At 62.0% G+C, this 14,824-nt stretch overlaps 1 protein-coding gene across 2 annotated transcripts; it reads right to left on the minus strand.

Annotated features, from left to right (window-relative positions):
• Positions 1-154: 154 nt before the first annotated feature.
• NPDC1 (neural proliferation, differentiation and control 1) lies at positions 155-14,575 on the minus strand. 2 transcript variants are annotated; one of them, XM_031602040.2, is made up of 9 exons: positions 14,475-14,575; positions 6,942-7,085; positions 3,608-3,715; positions 3,164-3,340; positions 3,018-3,084; positions 2,513-2,597; positions 2,327-2,406; positions 2,052-2,148; positions 155-1,455 (listed from the first exon to the last, which is right to left on the minus strand). In XM_031602040.2, exons 1-9 carry the CDS (start codon positions 14,554-14,556, stop codon positions 1,378-1,380), a joined length of 918 nt encoding a protein of 305 aa, XP_031457900.2. In that variant the 5' UTR covers positions 14,557-14,575; the 3' UTR covers positions 155-1,377. The 2 variants fall into 2 exon arrangements, with proteins under 2 accessions (XP_031457900.2, XP_089977372.1); XM_090121246.1 differs by lacking the exons at positions 6,942-7,085; positions 14,475-14,575 and adding an exon at positions 5,724-6,558.
• Positions 14,576-14,824: the final 249 nt, after the last annotated feature.

The raw sequence follows: 14,824 nt of genomic DNA on the forward strand, positions 1-14,824 counted from the left end.
GCGTCCTCTCTCTCTCCTGGGGAAGGTTTTGGAATAGGGGCAGCAGCCCCCCTGACCCCTCACCTCCACCCCCCCCGGCCTGAGGGCCCCCGCATGCCACAAAAAACTGCCACAGAGCAAAGCTGTGGTGGGGCTCAGCACACACTCGCATGGGTCTCAAACATGGTCGTTTAATAAAATCTCCTTTTAAAATAACTACAATCCATACAATAACAATGGTCTGAGGGAGAGGGGCAGCGACCCACATGTAACAGCACGGCAAAGAGAAAGGATCTGTGCAGTGACGATCGCTGCCCAGAGCATGGCCACGCTGCCATCTCTGCTGTGCTGCGCCTGCAATGGGCCTCCTGCATGCAGCAGGGTCACCTGCGGCTGCAATGCCTGTGCCGGGCTCTGGACACGAAACCACATCTGTGAAAAGCAACCCCAAACTCATCCCAGGCCCTGTGCCAGAGGGGTTGAGGCCAATGCAGTGCAGACTTCGGGCTTGGAGCATCGGGGATGTGTCGGCAGCAGCTGGCAAGGACACAAAGCCCCAGGCTCCTGCATGCTCTACCCAGACACAGACACGGGCAGAGCGTGCAGGTGGGGGGTGGGAGCCCGGGGTGGACGGGAGGAGGCTGTCCCATGTCACAGAGAGATGCTTGGGGCAGCTCCACAGGGAGGCTGTGAAAGGTGTGGGTCTGCCCGGCAGGGCCGTGGGCACAGAGACGGGCAGGTGATGGGGAGATGGTGTGCAGGGGGTGCCCCTGCTCGGCACTGGGCTCAGCCACGCTCACCCTGCGGGCGCTGTGGGGCTCAGGGAGCAGCGCAGCACTGCAGAACAGCGAGTGCACCCAGCCTGCAGCTCCGGCGCTCCTCTCTTTCCTCCCCCGTTGGTTTAAAACTGAAATGCTGAACCCCTTCGGACCATTCATCGCACCGAGGCCTGGGGTGAGATCCCGGCGAGCTGCAAGGGCCTCGAGGACGACCCCCGCATGCAGCGGGCCCACAGGGTCTCCCCACCCCGGGGCTCGGCGGCTCCGGGACTGCTCTCAGCTCCAGCCCCACGGGTTGGACGGGGCAGCTCAGGGCCACCTCACAGCGGGTCGCTGCCGCGCTGAGGATGCAGCACCGGGACACGAACCCCCGCCCTCCGCAAAGCACAGCACAGCGGGGATCCCCGGCCCCCTCAGCCCTCGGGGTGCCCCGGAGCAGCGGGCGGTGGCAGGGACGCGATCACAGCGGCAAAGAGGACAAGGACGCTTGAAGCAGGGCAGCCCCCGTCCCACGGCTGTTAGTGGGTGTTTATTGGGCAGGCGTCGAGCAGTCCGGCGGTGGGGGGGGGCCGTGCTCTGCCCGGGTCGTGCGGTCCGCAGAAAGCTCGGGCGCGGGGTGCTACGGGTGCACCTTGGGGTTCGGGGGGTGCAGGGAAGAGTCGTCGAACAGCGGGTTCCTCACTTCCATTTCTCCGGTCTGCAGAGCGAGATGGAGGGGAGAAGCGGCCGATCAGGGCCTGCGGCGGAGCGGGTCACCCCCCCGTACACAGCGCTGGGCCCGGAGCCCTCGGGGGGCGCAGAAGCCCGTCCGGGAGGACCGGAGCCGCGTTGGCAGCACTGGGGTTCATCGCCCAGACTTCGCCAACTGCCCCTTAATGGGCCTGTAAAGACGTAATGATGACCCTTAATCTGAGCCCTGATGGTCGGGCTCCGCACCATTACCATGTGAAAGGCGGCTCTGAGACCGCTTTGTGCTCTTTGTACCCAGGGCTGTAAGGAGCTGCCCTGCCTCAGGGTCCCTTCGAGCTGCAGGGCCAGAAGTGGCCCCTCCGGCCCCAGGAGGCGAGGAGCCGCGACTCTCCGTGCTCGGGGCCACCGGGACGGGACGAGACACCCGTCCCGACCCCATAGAGGGGCACATCTCGGGACATAGCGCAGCAGCCGTCGGGGCTGAAGGCACAGCGGGAAGGCAGACGGGCTCGGCCGCCTCGGGGTTTGGTGAAGGCTTCTCACCACTTGTGGGCACGGGGACCCGCACACTCCGCAGCCGCAGCCACCCCGCAGCCGCCTTACCGGAGCCAGCCCGGGGCACTCGTACACGGTGAAGTCTCCGTCCTCGTTCTCCTCATCGGATGAGGCGGAGTCTGGTACCTTGGGCTCTTCTTTATGCCTGTGGGGAGAGGTTGGCGAGAGGGGAGGTCAACGGGATCCCAGTTCACAGGACAGCCACCCAGGCGGTGCTGCCCGAGGACAGAGCCGGGGTGGGGGGATTCCGGAAGGACGAGCTGGCCTCGTGAGCTTTTGGGATGCTTAGCCCTGGCAGCTCTGGGAAAGGCGAGGCTGCTTACTTCTCCATGGAGAGCATCTGCTGCTTTTGGTGCTGGTAGTGGTACATCTGGGCACTCTGAGCCAGCGTTTTGTCCCCAGGCTGGAGAGAGTAGCAGCAGCATGAGGGCAGCGCTCCAGAGAGCAGAGTGCCCAGCCAGGTGGGCCCCGTGGGGAACACATCCCAGCCCACCATGACGGCTCCTTACCGAGATCTTGTCGTAGGGCAGAGGGCTGGCCACTCTCTGCGCCGAGTAGTCTGCTTTCTGTGCCAGCCTGACCTCCTTCTGCAGCCTGACAGGAGGAGAGGACAGTGCTGGCAGGAGCAGCTCCAGAGAGGATCAGGTGCCCTCCCACCCTGATCCCTGTTCTGTGCCATGGCATAGGGAAAAGTCACTGCCACCTCCATCCCACAGGCCATGGCACACAGGGAGCTGGAGATGAGCCACCAATGTGTGGTGTTGGCACCCAGAGCTGCAGTGAAGCCACAGCAGGGGCCACCACTCCCAGGAGCCTGGCACTGGGGTGTCCCACCACTCTCCTCCAGCCCCATCTTCAGGGGACATGGACACTATTGTATTTGCATCGAGGACAGCTCTTGCCTTTCCTCCAAGCCCTCCCCAAGCCCTCGAGAAGAGCATGAGAAGAGCTCCCTGCGCACGGGGACACCGAGGGACACTGAGGGATTTACTGTTACCAGCAGACCCAGCTCACCTGCACCAGCAGACTGCAGCCACAATCAGAGCGGAGATCCCAGCTAGTGTGCACACCACAATCAGCCCTGCAGAGGGAAATGGTGCTGAGCCCTGGGGTGCAGCAGCACCCCCAGCACTGCAGAGCCAGCCCGTTCACCGCCTTACCGAGCACCACATCGTCATTCGAAGGGACGGGGGCTGCCTCCACGGGGTATTTCGGTGCAGTGGCAGTGGTAGAGGTGGGGAGGGTGGCAGCCGCCTTGCTGCTGGCCGGGCCCCTCTGCAGAAGCTCCTGACTCAGCCTGCTGGGCGCTCGCTGTCTCCCGGTGGGGGCCGGGGTGGCTGCAGGACAAAGCCAGGTGTGAGCAGAGCAGTGTGCCCCATGTGTGGCCGTACAGTGGGGGCTGACGCGGCCCAAACCACTTGGGGTGAGGAACTGGGCGAGCAGGGGACACCTCAGCACCAGGGCAGGGCCGTGTGACCCTGAGCCTCTGCCACTGTGGCCCTGTCCCATTCAGGAGCTGACAGAAGCCCTGGTGCAGTCCCCTGCCCTATTAGCTTCCCACAAGAGGCCTGAGAGGAACTTCACCGAGCACAAGCAGCACTTACTCCTGGGCTTGCCATCTCGCAGGGTGTGGGGATGGGTAGCATCTTGCCTGGCCAGCATGTTTGCCAGAAAGTCGATTTCTTCTCCTAAGCTGGGAACAGACGTCCTCCCTGCACCAAGAGAAACGTGGGTGTGAGGTGGGCACACGGGCCCAGGGGAGAACCCAGCCTGGGGCCAGAGCGAGCATCACTCCGGATGGGGCTCAGGCAGTGCTGTAGAACTCAGCCTGCAGCCCCACGGCATGGGTGCAGCCCGGGGGTGCCCTCCTGTGGGGCTGCAGTGCAGAGCGGCACTAAGCTGCAGGGGAAGCACAGAGCCTCTCTCGCAGTGCCCGCTGCTCACATATGCGGCTTTTAACAGGATTAAACTCAACTTCAAAGCCAGAAGACCTCCGTGCTCCCTTTCAATTGCTGCATTAAGGCTGTCCCCAGTGGGAAGCCCTGGAGGGTAAATCAAGACATACAAAGGCAAGGTGGTGCGGGCAGCTCGGTTCCTGGAAAATTCAAGGTTATAACAATTACAGCTCCTCTGGAATTTGTCATCACTTGGAGTGTTTGGAAATAAACACCAATCCCTCCCAGCTGGGCACAGAGCCCCTTGGCCACCCCCGCCTGTCTTTGTGACTCACAGTCACTGCCTGTCTGCCCAAGCCAAGCATCAGCCTGAAACGGGGACACTGTGGGCTGGACCAGGAACCCACGGCCAGGCTGGAGTACAGCAGGACAGCAAGGTCACAGCTCAGCACCTATGTGACCCATTCCACCTTAGCTCAGCAGAGGGAGGCACAGCCCTCGTGGTTCCTGGAACTGCTCCTGGTGCTTCCAACTGCTGCTTTCTGGGATCACAGGCTTGGCTGAGAATCTCAGCCCCTGGTTTGACATGTGTGCACACAAGGCTCCAAAACGAGCATGAAGAGCCATCGCCATAACCCTAACCCTAACCCCAAACTTAACCTTAACTCTAACCCTAACCCCAACCTTAACCCTAACCCCAATCCCAAATTTAACCTCAATCCCAGTCCCAACCCTACCCTGAATCCCTGGGAGAACTAGGCTGTATCTGTGCCTGTAGTATTGGGGTGCAGGGCCCATGTCACAGCTGTGACATGCAGGTGCAGGGCAGATGCTGCTGTAACTGCTGATGTTTCCAAAGCAACAATGTGATGTGCCTAAAAAATCTTAAAAATGCAAAAAACCACTCCAACACTGAGCAGACAGAAAGGGCCACTCACAGGGTTCTGTGGGACACAGAGCCCAGAGCTCTCCCAGCATTACAGCCATGTGCTCTCTTTCAGCAGAACCCAGGCAAGTGACTCACCTGCATTAACCAGTTCTTATTTCCACATTCCCTTTCAGCTGCTAAAAATCTCCACACCTCAATTTCACTGGGTTTGAAACAAGCACTTCATTCTCGGCCATTACATTTTTAAAAGCATTTAATTTTAACAGCGGCAGAGAAATAATTTCTGCAGTGACCACCACGTCTGTCTGCCTGCAGTGCAGGGCAGGGGCACAGAGGAGGAAGCAGTGAAGCACCGGCACATGAAGTGCAGCCCTGCCCCAGGATGTGTGAGGGTGAAGGGCAGTACAGGGGCACAGGGGGCAGCAGGCATGCTGGGGGCAGTGGGACAGCAGGGTGTGGGTGCCCTCTGATGGCAGGTATGAGCTCCCAGCCTCGGCACTCCCTGCCCACGGTCTCCTCAGGAAGGCAGGAGGAGGGATGTGTGCAGGCTGCTGTCCCAGGTTCACTGACAGCAGGAATGCCCAAATGCTGCAGGCAGGCGCAGCCTTGATACAAAGCCCCTTATCCACATCATCCTGCCTCGAGACTGCAGATCCCTCCTGACTGCCGGGAAGTGCAGCTAAAGGGAGTGGGCCAGCCCAGGAGCCCCCTTCCTTCTCCTGCACGCGCTGTAGGATCACCCCCAACTCCGCCAGTCCCAGCCGTGCTGCGGGCTCTGTGCCACGGGGACCAAGCAGCAGCAGCAGCAGTGACGCTGAGCACAAACTCACCATCACTTCAGTCCTGCTCCTCCCACAGCACGGGGGGCTCAGACCCCGCCACAAGCCCGAGGTGGGCTCGCAGCAGACAGGCAGGGTCCCGCACAGCCCATCTCACCTCTGTGCTGGTGCTGCGAAGGGTACGCCGAGACCCCCATGCATGCCGTCACCAACCGGAGGAACACGCGGATCACGTGCATCATCTGCTCCAGACCCAAAGCGGCACTTCTCACCCCGCACAGCTGAGCCGGCAGTGCACGGCTCTGTGCCCACACCAGGGAGAGGAGCCCTGGCTCCTGCCCACGCTGCTGCTGGGAGCCAATCGCAGGAGCAGCAATGCAGTGAGCAGCTGGGATCCCGGGATCGGCATCACTGGCAGTCGCAAGCATCTGAAGGATGCCTGACCCTTTAAAGGGGCTGTGTGGGCAGCACGGCTGTATGGGCAGCCCCTTTAAAGGGTTAGGCATCCTCGAGGGCATGGCAACCACTGTTTCTAAGCTGGCACTGCATCTTCTGCCCCCCCCTCCGCCACGATGCAGCTATCGCAGCTCCTCTGCACCCCTGCAGAACCCTGCAGATGCACTGATGTAGCCAGGAGCCAGGCACTGCCTGAGCGAAACGCAGGATCAGCACTTAGGATGCAAAAGCACCCAGAGAGGAGTCAGTGCCTCCCTGCGAAGGGCACTGGGCAGCCTCAGGATGCTGCTGGACTCTAGCATGCTAAAACAGAGGATTCTGAGAAAACTCTGTTTTCTCTTACATAGACAGGGGCTGAAGGGAAGCCAGCCGCCAGCATGCTGCCTGAAGCCACAGCTGGGATGATGGTGGCTGTGGGGATGGGAGGGGCAGCAGTGGGGGCACCCCCAGCAGAGGATGCTGCTTGTGGCCCCGCATCTCCCTGCCACACCAACACAGAGCTGGGTTGCTATGGAGATGCAGCACTTCCAAGAGGAAAATTTGCTCCCAAGACTTCACAGAATAAAATCAACCCCCCCAACAGAGCCCACAAGCAGGACACCCACCCCTGCTTACTGCTGAATGCCATGAACAGACCCCTACCCCAGCACCCATCCATCACCCCCTTTCCAGTACCCATCCCTTCTGACTGACAGCACCGGACTGCTTCGCTGTGTGGTTCTCCCCTCCCATTTAGAGGTGCCCATCCAGCAGGAAGGGCCGGCCCCCAGGCACACCCAGCACAGGCTCCTTGTTCCTTGGGATGGGTATGAGGGTGGGAGAGGGGCCGTGCCAGGACTGGTGCCATTGTGTTCCCAGCTTGGGGCAAAGACACAGGACCCCCTCCCACGGGGCGCAGGGCTGAGGTACGGGCACGTACCGCTGGGCGAGCGCTTCTCCTGCAGGCAGTGTCCATGGCTGTCCTCCAGGAAGTTGGGCAGGCAGGGGCCGCAGGTGCTCGATCCCAGCGGGCAGAACTTCCGTCGCTGCAGGGCGCAGTCCAGGCGCCGCGGACACGGCTCCGCTGCAGGCAGGAGGAGAGGTGTCAGATGGAGCGGCGGGGCTGGGCACTGCCTGGGACCCCGAGCCCCAGGGCCCCACCTCCCCTCGGTGCCTCCTGCACATCCTGTCCATGCTGAGGGCTCAGCTCCTGCCCACAGCACCCACACAGCACAGGGTTGCTGCAGCCAGAACCAAATCAACACGCAGCTGACGCTCGTGCAGGAGCTGTCATCAAAAATGGTGAAAAAGCAAAAGCCCACTCCTGGGCCTCATCACTGCTGCCTGTCACCATCAGGAACAACTTTAGTCCTTTCAAGAACAGAAAAGGGAAACTCATGGGACTGAGACTCGGGTGTCCGGGTGTTGAATTGTCAGGGTGCTGGGGAGTCAAGGTGTTGGGGGTGTTGGGATGCTGAAGAGTCAGAGTGTTAAGGCGTTGGGATGTCAAGGTGTTGGGGTGTCAGGTTGCCAGGGTGTTGGAATGTCAGGGTGTTGGGATGTTAGGGTGCTGGATGTCTGAGCCCAGCCCAAGGCCATCTGTTTGGAGCCAGTGCAGGGCTCAGCTGTGCAGAGCGCTTGAGAGGTGAATTAACGCACAATGGGAAAATAGTTGGGGGGTTAGGCACAGGAGCTGGACTTGCCACTCACCCACCCTGGTCTCTCACTCAAGGCCATGCTGATTTCATTTAAAACCACACCAAAACCTCAAACATTAGCTTCAGTGCAGAGAAGGTTCCATGGCAGCCGCAGGGCCGGGGACGCCCATGGCCCCACGGGAGGCAGTGACAGACACACAGCCCTGGCGTGCTCAGCCAGCACCCAGCAACCAGTTAAATAAAGCAGCCTGCAATATATAATAGGTCGTTATCTCTGTTTGAGGAACGAGCTGTGCTTGTGCAGCTGTCACGGGTTGGGATTAGGAGCGAGACAGACGGGCACTGATCTAATTAAGCTCCCGATGTTTAATCAATCGGTGTTTAGCGAGCAGATATCGCCACAGGCTGTGCTGCTGGGGCTCCCCGTTTTGCCATGCTGGCTCTGGGGCCTTTGGAGCCTTCCAAAGCCCTGCCCTGTGCCCCAGCAGCCAGGCCGTGGGGCCCAGCACCCAACTGGGAGCAGGATGCTCCACCAAACCTCCCGCAGGTGGGCAGCGCAAGCAAAGGCAGCCTGGCACCAGGTTGTGGTGGGGACCCATGGAGGAAGGCTCAGTGCCCCAAGGCCAGGCCCCAACAGGAGGGCTGAGAGAGCTCAACACCTTGCAGCCAGCGTGGAAAAACAAACAGCAGGGTGAGCCTGAGCCAAGGCCATGTGGGAATGGATCCAGTCCCAAGCACGGGAGCTGCTCAGCGAGCTGCTGGGTGCATGCACACACATGCACATACATGCACACACACCCCAAAATGGGTGATCCGGGTCAGAGAGCTCCCCAGAGCACTCCCCATCCCCACGGACCCACGTGGAGACAGCTGGCACCAAGGCCACATGCCTGCCAGAGCACTCTGACAGCACCTGGAGCTGTTGGCATTTACAGCCCCAGGGAAAGGGTTTTGGTTTTTTTCCACACACTTGCAAAACACACAGGTGAAAATGAAATAAATTCTAGGAGGACATCCGGGTATTAATGGAACACAGGAAACTCCCCTGGTGCATAAATGCAGCAGGTGAAAAGGTAAAAGTTAACCTAAGAGGGAAATTAATCAGCGCAGGAGGTTGATATGAGTGCTGCACAAAGGTAACACCCAGCCTCTGGGCTAACAGGGCCCCAGCCTTGCTGCCAATGCCAGTGGCACAGGCACACAGCACACCCTGTGGGGCACTCAGGAGCTCAGCAGTGCTCCTAGCAATGCAGCAATGCATCCAGCAGGGCATTTAGCAGGGCAGCAATGCACCCAGTTGGGTACCCAGCAGTGCACCCAGCAATGCAGCAGTGCACCCAAGAGGCTGCTGGAGAAGAGAACCTCCAGCACCGCTGTGGACACGGCCCGACAGCACTCAGCAGCACAGGTAATGGCAGCAGAGGGCACAGCAGAGCGCATCACACCGGCACAGCTGGTGGGAGCCCACAGCGGTGCTCCAAGGTTGCTCCTCCTCCGTCCTGGTGACGTGGAAGCCACTCATTGCCTGCCTGCCTGCCCCCAAGCCTTTCCTGTGAGCTGGCAGCAGCTGGGGCTTTCCTCCCAGCCTCGCTCCAGGTGCTGTGCAGCAGTGGCTGTGTTCCCTTGCACGGCCATGTGCTGCTTGACCTCAGCTCACAGCCCCTTGGCAGTGCCACACTGCTCACATCACTGCTGTGCTCCTGTCACCGAAATGCAGGACAGTGACCCCTCCTGCCCCTGGTGCTCCACAAGCACTTTCCCTAAGCGCAAACCCCAGCGACTAGATTCTGGGACAAGCACAAAGAGCTGACGTGTTGGCCCTCGGCCCTCACTCTTGCACTTAGAAGCAGGCAGCAAAACCTGCACAAGCCACATTGCACTGCTGCTCCCGGGAGCTGAGCACACGGCCACAGCCACGCAGCTGCACCCCACGCCGCTGCCCTGCCGCCACCAGCCTCCCACACAGCCTGCATCACCGTTCCTGCCGTGCCATGCCAAAGGCTGCAAATAAATCACCCCGCAGCTTCGCCCACCTCCTGGTTTGGCAGGTTTGGTTGAGCAACGCCAGCGCCTTCCCCAGCCCGTGTCTCGCGCCGCTCGCCTTGTTTGGATGTTGTGCTCGCCAGCCAGGCGGGCGCAGGGATCCGGCAAAGGCTGTCCCCAGTGCGCCCCGTGCCACAGCCATGGGTGGGATCCATGCCAGGGCATGGGGTTTGCCTGCCTCCAGGTGGCACAGGAAAGGGGACACGCACAAGGATGAGGTCACCACCACCTGCCTCACTGCTGGGAAGAACGCACAGGGGCCTCACAGCAGAAGAAACCCCTCCCAGAAAGGCTCTGTCCTGTGCAAGCTGTAGGAGCAGGACTTCACTTAATTGCTCCTAGAACCCCTTACTGGGCAGAAAAATTACAATTCACCGCCTTGGCAATTTGCTGGGCACATTAAGGAAACAGGAGTGGGATTAATGGGCGCTGCAGGAATGGGAGATGGCAGTGGGAGGGATGGAAATGGCTCCCAAGTGCTGTAAGAGCAGGCAAGGCTGCTGGCATGCTCACAGCCACAAGAGAGCTGGGGGGCAGCAGGGAACAGGGACAGGGACCCACAGGTGGGTTGGTGGCCACTGTGCTCCTCTTGGGACCAGCCCTTGGTCAGCTCCAGAGGGAGGTTTTGGTATCAGCTCTGCAGCAGCAGGGCCGGCCTCCAGCCACGAGTCATTAGCTTCACATAATCAGGAAGAAATAAAAAAAAAAAAAAGAAAGAAAGAGGAGGAGAAACAGACGCTGCACGCAATTTCCTTGGTGCAAACCAAGCAGCATGTAGGCTTCTCCCTGGGCAGGCTGATGGGGCACAATGGGACGCGGATGGAGCTGGGGAGAGCTAAGTGCCCCCACAGGGACCGCAGGCTGTCACAAAGCACTTTGTGGTGCCACAAAGCACCTTGCTGTCCTTGTTGCCTCACATACCACCAACCTTCCTTCTGGTGACCCGACAGCTGCTGGCTGCAGCAGGCAGGGACAGCTCACCGCAGAGACCCATGGCCTCAGAGCAGCAGTGCTGCACCCACCAGGGCCAGATGTTCCCACAGCCACAGTCCTCCCACACCTAGCTGGCGGCCCACACCTCCAGGAGACATTTGGAAGCCTTTAGCGAAGACAGATCAGGCACGATTTCGCTAACAAAACGCCCTCTGGTAGCTCGGAGGCGGCAGCAGCAGAGTGGGCTGCGGGGGGGTCTGCCTGACCTGCCCACACCGCCCGACCACACGCTGCCCCCAGCCCCAGTCCAGCCCCCAGGGGCGTGGGCAGTGCCCGCAGCTCCGGGCACAGAGGGCACATACCCCTCGCAGGAGGCCCTGCAGCCCTCACTGGGTGCACGGTGCCTTCTCACAGCACGGCCACGTCCAGGGCCCCTGGGGAGGGGCTGCAGGTGGAACAGCCAAGCAACTGCCCAGAAATTTCTTTTGTTTCTTTTTTATCCCCTGCGAGACAGAAGCTGCTCGAGCAAAGCTTCTCGTTTCCAGCCAGGAAGCCAAGAATTAGCGCTGCCGGCAGCGCGCCGCAGCCCAGCGCCGGGTCACATTACCGGCAGATTACCGGGGTCTCTCTCTGCCAGCTTAGCGGGCGGCTCGCAGATAATCCCCGGCAGCCGCACAGCGCCGCAGCATCCCTGCACAGAGCCGGACTCTGTCCCCACGCTGTGCCACCTCCGCCTCCTTCCCCAGAAGGGAAACCAAGGGCAGGAGCCACGCCGGGCTCTGTCTGAAAGCCAGAAAGGCGCTGCTCGGGGCAGCACGGTGCTGGACACAAAACGGAGCAGCTGTGATTGCGGTGCTCCGCGGGCGGGAGGATGGATTGAAGGCTGCCTGCTCTGCCTGCTTTTCTTCCTTCAATTCAAAACACACAATGGGAGGAAACGGAAAATGCCCATATGGGAACAGGACTCGGTGCAGCGCGCTCAGCAGCTCACGCAGTGCTCAGAGTGGGGGGAACAAAATGCTTCGATCTGGGGCTGCCCGAGCCCCGGCCTGCTGCAGCACCGGCACTGCCATCCCGCCCACCCAAGGGCTGCCACCCAGCTCCAGGCACTTAACGGCCACTTTCTTCCCCTTGCAATTATCCTTAGTTCATGAAACGGCTAATTATAGGCCTGCTGCCTCCATTCGGTGCTCTTATTACCCTCACAACAGCTGCTGTAGATAAAACACGCAGAGCACAGGCTGGGAGAGGCAATGTGGCCCCGGGACCGGGCAGGTGGGGAGCAGAGCCCCACAAAAACACCCAGCGGTGGCACCATGGGGCAGGAGCCCGGCGCCCTGTGCTGCATGGAGCAGAGCCCAGGCCCAGCACAGGGACACAGCACCACCCGCATGGTCCAGGCTGGGGTTAATGCACGGACAGGAGCGATCGCTGCCCCATCCCCAGGGGAAGGGCCACCCCTCCCATCACCATCAGCCCCAACCCTGTGACCCATCTGTCCCCATCAGCCCCCACCCTGTGACACCCCCATCCCCAGCCACCCCCTAAGCACGGAGCCACTATTAAGCCGATTACGTCCCTTAATACTCCGATGGCCCAGAAGGACTGTTTCAGGCAAATGTCTCAAACTCATCTGGGTGTGCTATGGGGGTCAGCTCTGCAGGGGCCGTGGCAGCACCAGAGTGGCAGAACAGCTGTGGGGGTAACCCCTGGAGAAAGGGCAGCTGCAGCCCTGGGAAGCATCACCCAGCACAGTGGCCCTGGCCAGCAGGGACAGTCAGCAGCTCCCTCTGCAGTGGGGGTTTGGGTGACATCCATCTGTCACACAGGCATGGAGAAGGATATTGACCATCGTAACCACGATGACTCAGACGATGCTCTGCGTCTCAAGAAAAAGCAGAGAAGCCTGGAAGCCTCTGCTCACCAGACTGAAACAGCAACACCACAACCTGCATGGTGTGGGGCTCCAAGACCACTCTCTGCTGCCATCCCATGTGGGAAATCCTTTCATTTATAATAACAGATCAAAATTGGTCACCAAATTTCTCAAGAAGCGGTGAGAAGTGTTGACTCTCACTGATGCTCTGGAAAATCCAGACAGGAAACCAGGAGAGGCAACACGAGTGCTGCTGGGAGTCGTGCACATTGGGCAGACACGTGGGGAACACCAAAGCTCCAGCATCGGCTGCACCACCTCCAGCACCAGCTGTCACCCTCCTCCATTCCAGGACAAGGTGAAGACGTCCCCGTGCCACACACCATCTGTGTCCCAGGGGACTGCTGGACCTCCTGGAAAGGCGAACCAGTGCTTCCCTTCCTGCTGTGCAGCATGCCCCAGTGGAAAGCAGCAGGGCACAGAGGGACAGGGCAGGGCAACCCCAAAAGGCTCCTGGAGATAGAGCCCATGAGTCACTGCGTGCCCTGCAAAGCCAAGCTCCCAGCCACGGGAGCCACTGCTGCTGTCGGCACTTCCAGACTGCAGCACATCCCCAGCCTCCGCCTGGGGGAAAGCCAACAGCAGGAGAGCCTCAGCCTGAGCTGTGCTGAAAAGCCACCGTGCAGCTATGGACAAACTCAGGTCCTGCAGCCCAGGGCAGCCCTGAGGTCCCCCCAGCCCAGCACAGGAATGGTTCCTCAAGGAGAAGCACTGCCCTGAGCCCACTGTTCCAGGTGAACCACCCTAGCTCTGCGGTGGCCTTAAATTCAGCCAGTGGAGGCTACGCTGGAGGGCTGGTGGCTGCCCAGCACATCTGCAGTGTGCGTCACAGTCCCTGGGTGGCTCTGATGGCTGCCGTGCCCCCAGCGGGGTGACACTGGGCTTCGCCCCCACTGCACGCGACCATGCAGAAACCTGCCTGCAGCACCCCGGGGAGATGGCCAAACCTGTCTGCAGCCAGCACAGCGCCGGGCAGGCCGGGCGAACAATGCCTGCCTGCAAACAATGCTGGGAGCAGAGGGCAGCCCCAGCCCCGAGCAGCCAGTGGGGCAGAAAGCACTGCCAAGAGCCGTGCAGGAACACCATCTCTGCAGCAACACCCAGCGAGGCACAGGATCACAGCCCTGGGCACGCACCGGGCATGCAGAGCAGCGCGCTGACAACCGGGCCTTCAAAACAAAGCGAGATCCCCTGAAGAAAAGAGAAAGCAGGCCATGCACAGAGCTGCTGGGAAGGGAAGAAGAAAGAAAAAGGAAAGCAGGAGCAGCTCCCGCTAACGCGTCGCCCGATGTGTGCCCCGCAGCACAGCGCGCAGCAGCGGGGGGGTGGCAGCGCCCTGCCCGGACTGACGCATCCCCCGGCGCTCGGGCAGCAAAGCAGCTCCATTTGTTTGTTCTCCCAGCGCAGCCACCGGAGCGCAGCGCACAGCCCTGCGGCGTTCGCTCCCGGCGCCGCTCCGGGGCCGTCCCCTCTCCCGGGCTGCCCGGCACCTCCCCGGGACGCGGTGCGGGACGCCCCGGACCCCTCCGTCCAAGGACCCGTCCCGGAGCGAAGGACGAGCGCCGCGGGACAGCGGGCGGCAGCGCGGGGAGCGCCGCACCGAGGGACGTCTCCCATCCCGCTCGGCCCATCGCCGCGTGCCGCACCCCGGACTCCCCCACCTGCCGGGGAACCCCTCACCGGAGGGAAGCGGGGCCGCTCCCTCGGCTCCACTCCCCGGGAACCCCCAGCCCCGGCCCGGGGCAGCCCCTCCCCGCCGCACGGCCCGGCCCCGAGCCCGGCGCGGCGGCACGCGGGAGCGCCCTGCGGTGCCTCCCGGCCTCGAGGGGCGCCGGGCCCCGGGACGAGCCGCGGGTCCCCGGGGCGGGGCGGGGCGGGGGCCGAGGCCGCGGCGCGCACTCACCGGTGCGGGCGGCGCGCGGGCGGCAGGCCCCGAGGGCGGCGAGCAGCAGCAGCAGCGCTCCGCGGCGGGCGGCCGCCACCATCCTCCAGCGGCGCGGGCGGGCGTGGGGCCGCGGGGCTGCGGGCGGCGGCGCCGGGCTCGGCGGGGCGGGGCGGAGGCGGCCGCCCCCTGGCGGGGCGGTGCTCGCTGCGGGGCCGGAGCCGCGGGGCCGCCGCCGCACCTGAGCGCGGTTTGCCTTTGCGCCGCCGCCGCTTTGCGTGCGGTCGTCTCTGCGTGCGCCGGCGGGCGGATAACGTCACGTCCCGCAACCAGAAACGCGGTCCTCGCCCCGGGAGAGAGCGGCGAGGGGC

This window comes from Phasianus colchicus, chromosome 19, assembly GCF_987193195.1.
Source record: "Phasianus colchicus chromosome 19, bPhaCol1.hap1.1, whole genome shotgun sequence".
Lineage (NCBI taxonomy): Eukaryota > Metazoa > Chordata > Aves > Galliformes > Phasianidae > Phasianus > Phasianus colchicus.

Bases quoted from the DNA above. Each gene is read 5' to 3' on its own strand.
- NPDC1 (XM_090121246.1), bottom strand. From the start codon at position 6,084: ATGCCCTCGAGGATGCCTAACCCTTTAAAGGGGCTGCCCATACAGCCG. The intron at 3,085-3,163 runs GTAAGGCGGTGA...TTCCCTCTGCAG, and splicing joins GAATGACGATGTGGTGCTCG to GGCTGATTGTGGTGTGCACA. The intron at 2,598-3,017 runs GTGAGCTGGGTC...TCCTCCTGTCAG, and splicing joins GCTGCAGTCTGCTGGTGCAG to GCTGCAGAAGGAGGTCAGGC.